Source organism: Punctularia strigosozonata (assembly GCF_000264995.1).
Source record: "Punctularia strigosozonata HHB-11173 SS5 unplaced genomic scaffold PUNSTscaffold_3, whole genome shotgun sequence".
NCBI lineage: Eukaryota > Fungi > Basidiomycota > Agaricomycetes > Corticiales > Punctulariaceae > Punctularia > Punctularia strigosozonata.
The window spans coordinates 2,455,748-2,458,008 of record NW_006767435.1 but is presented as its reverse complement, the minus strand read 5'-3'; the positions used below and the strand labels follow the sequence as shown (position 1 = coordinate 2,458,008).

General features: G+C 55.3%; 1 protein-coding gene across 1 annotated transcript; it reads right to left on the bottom strand.

Annotated features, from left to right (window-relative positions):
- Positions 1-1,392: 1,392 nt before the first annotated feature.
- PUNSTDRAFT_132115 (uncharacterized protein) lies at positions 1,393-1,788 on the bottom strand (the record flags this gene model as incomplete). Its single annotated transcript, XM_007381440.1, has 3 exons — positions 1,393-1,442; positions 1,500-1,596; positions 1,645-1,788. 3 exons carry the CDS (start codon positions 1,786-1,788, stop codon positions 1,393-1,395), a joined length of 291 nt encoding a protein of 96 aa, XP_007381502.1.
- Between the last annotated feature and the right edge of the window lie 473 nt (positions 1,789-2,261).

The following is a 2,261-nucleotide window of genomic DNA, read 5'->3' as shown; positions in this document are numbered from 1 at the left end:
TGTTGGTGGCTCGCGCTCGGTGCTGTGGGAAGGAGGGGCGAGGGGGCGAGGCGACACCGAGTACGACCGCGTTGGCGGCTTGCGCTCAGCGTTGGGCGAAGGGGAGCGCAAGGGCGAGGACGGGGGCAACACCGAGCGCGACCGCGTTGGCGGCTCGTACTCGGCGTCGGGCAAAGGGGGGCCACGAGGGTAGGAGGCGACGCCGAGCGCGACCGCGTTGGCGGCTCGCGCTCGGTGCTGTGGGAAGGAGGGGCGAGGGGGCGAGGCGACGCCGAGCGCGACCGCGTTGGCGGCTCACGCTCGAGGCTGGGCGGTGTGCGGGGGCAAGAAGGGAGGCGACGCCGAGCGTGAGGGTCACGCTCGACGCTGGGGGCGGAGTGGGAGGGCGCGGGGCGAGTGTTCGAGGCCGCCAGCGGCTAAGATGACAAACCGGAGGGGACTCGGGCTGTCACGTGACACGTGATTTCGCGTTGAATCTCTAAGTCCGCGCTGGCCACTGTGTCCATTCACATAGCACAAGCTCCTTGATACTTAGCAACCTTATACATAGTTTATTCATGCATATATCTGACAATGTATAGCCTAACATTACAGTTCAGGACCTGAGACTGACTTAGATCATGGAAGGTGTAAGTTGGGAGCCCTGCTATCACCACTATGTACTTTTACGACCATAAGTTCAAGCGGACCCCTTGGGGACAGGGGACACGCTGTAAGTTCAGACTCGTGGGAAGTTCATGAACTGATATCAATCAGATTGCTTTGTTCTCACAGTAAGTGTTGATAACTCCCACGGTTAGTAAGGTTCAGCCGAAATGGGAGGGGACAGGGGACAAAACCCTGATTTAGGTTCAGTTCAAGGGTAGGGGGGGAACGGGGACGAACTTATGGTCGTAAAAGTACAGTATACAGATACATACCAAATCTATGGGTGCTATGTTGACTGCACCTATGAACTATGCATCACTATGTAGCTAGTACTTTGAACTATATTACCTATAATCACTATATAGCACTATATAGCAACTGACCTACTTCTACATAGCAACCATAGCACTATATAGCAACTGGGCGACTTCTATATAGCATCCATAGCACGACAATAGTGTCCATAGCTCTGAGGGGCAGCTATATAGATCAAGATTTTTTCAGATGACATACCTGTCGCACAAGGCAGGGAAGCAACTGAGAGAACAAGTCTGAGTTGCTCCCTGGTGCGACAGGCAACTATATAGTAGCTGAGTAATCCATCAGCAGCACAAGGGATGTTCCAATGAGAGAGAGGGAGGCTCCTCGGGTGCCCGGCACGTGACCAGTGGAACAGCCTAGGAAGGCTGCGCAATGTGCGGAGGCCCTAGGAGACCCGAAAGGATAGAGGAATGTATGGAGCTCCTAGGAAGCCCCAAAAGAATAGAAGGAGCATCTGGGAGCTCCTAGGAAACCTGAAAGGGTAAAAAGAGCGTGTGGGGAATGCGGGGGAAACAGGGAAAGATGAGTACTGGAGGCGTGCCATGACAGGATCAAGTTGGCGTCCGGGAAGTCGTAACAATGCTGAGTGACGGAATTGACGTAGAGGTCCATTTGCTCGGTCTCCCACTGTCGGCTTTGTTGAGAGTAGGACGCCAACCAACGTGGAGAACCCACCGGACTCATCATCCAGAACTTGGGTCGTTTGGCATATGCTATGCCACCGAGGGCCTTGTGGGTTGCCAGGGTCGCGATCTTGATGATCTTGGATGGGCTAGAGTTACCTGCATATTGTCGAGGATATAGGGGATTGATCTCCATATTGGCAACCCATTGTGATAGTTGTCAGAGTACGCGCTGGAGCTCCTAGGAGCGGCGCGGATCCCCCGGGACGGCGGTGGAGACGCTGTCGCACAAGGCAGGGAAGCAACTGAGTATATATACGAAGATACGAGGGGAAATACACATACCTGTCGCACAAGGCAGGGAAGCAACTGAGAGAACAAGTCTGGGTTGCTCCCTGGTGCGACAGGCGACTATATAGTAGATGAGTAATCCATCAACGCAACGAAAGATGGTCCAATGAGAGAAGGGGAGGGTCCTCGGGCGCCCGACACGTGACCGGTGGACCGGCCTAGGAAGGCCGGGCGAGTGCGGAGGCCCTAGGAGCGCCGAGCGACGGAACGAAATAGGGGAGATGCCAAAAGGAGGGCGCGGGAAGCCTAGGAGGGCGCGGGAGAGCGCGACCGAATAGGGAGACGGAAGTATTAGGGGAAATGAACGAAATGGGACAG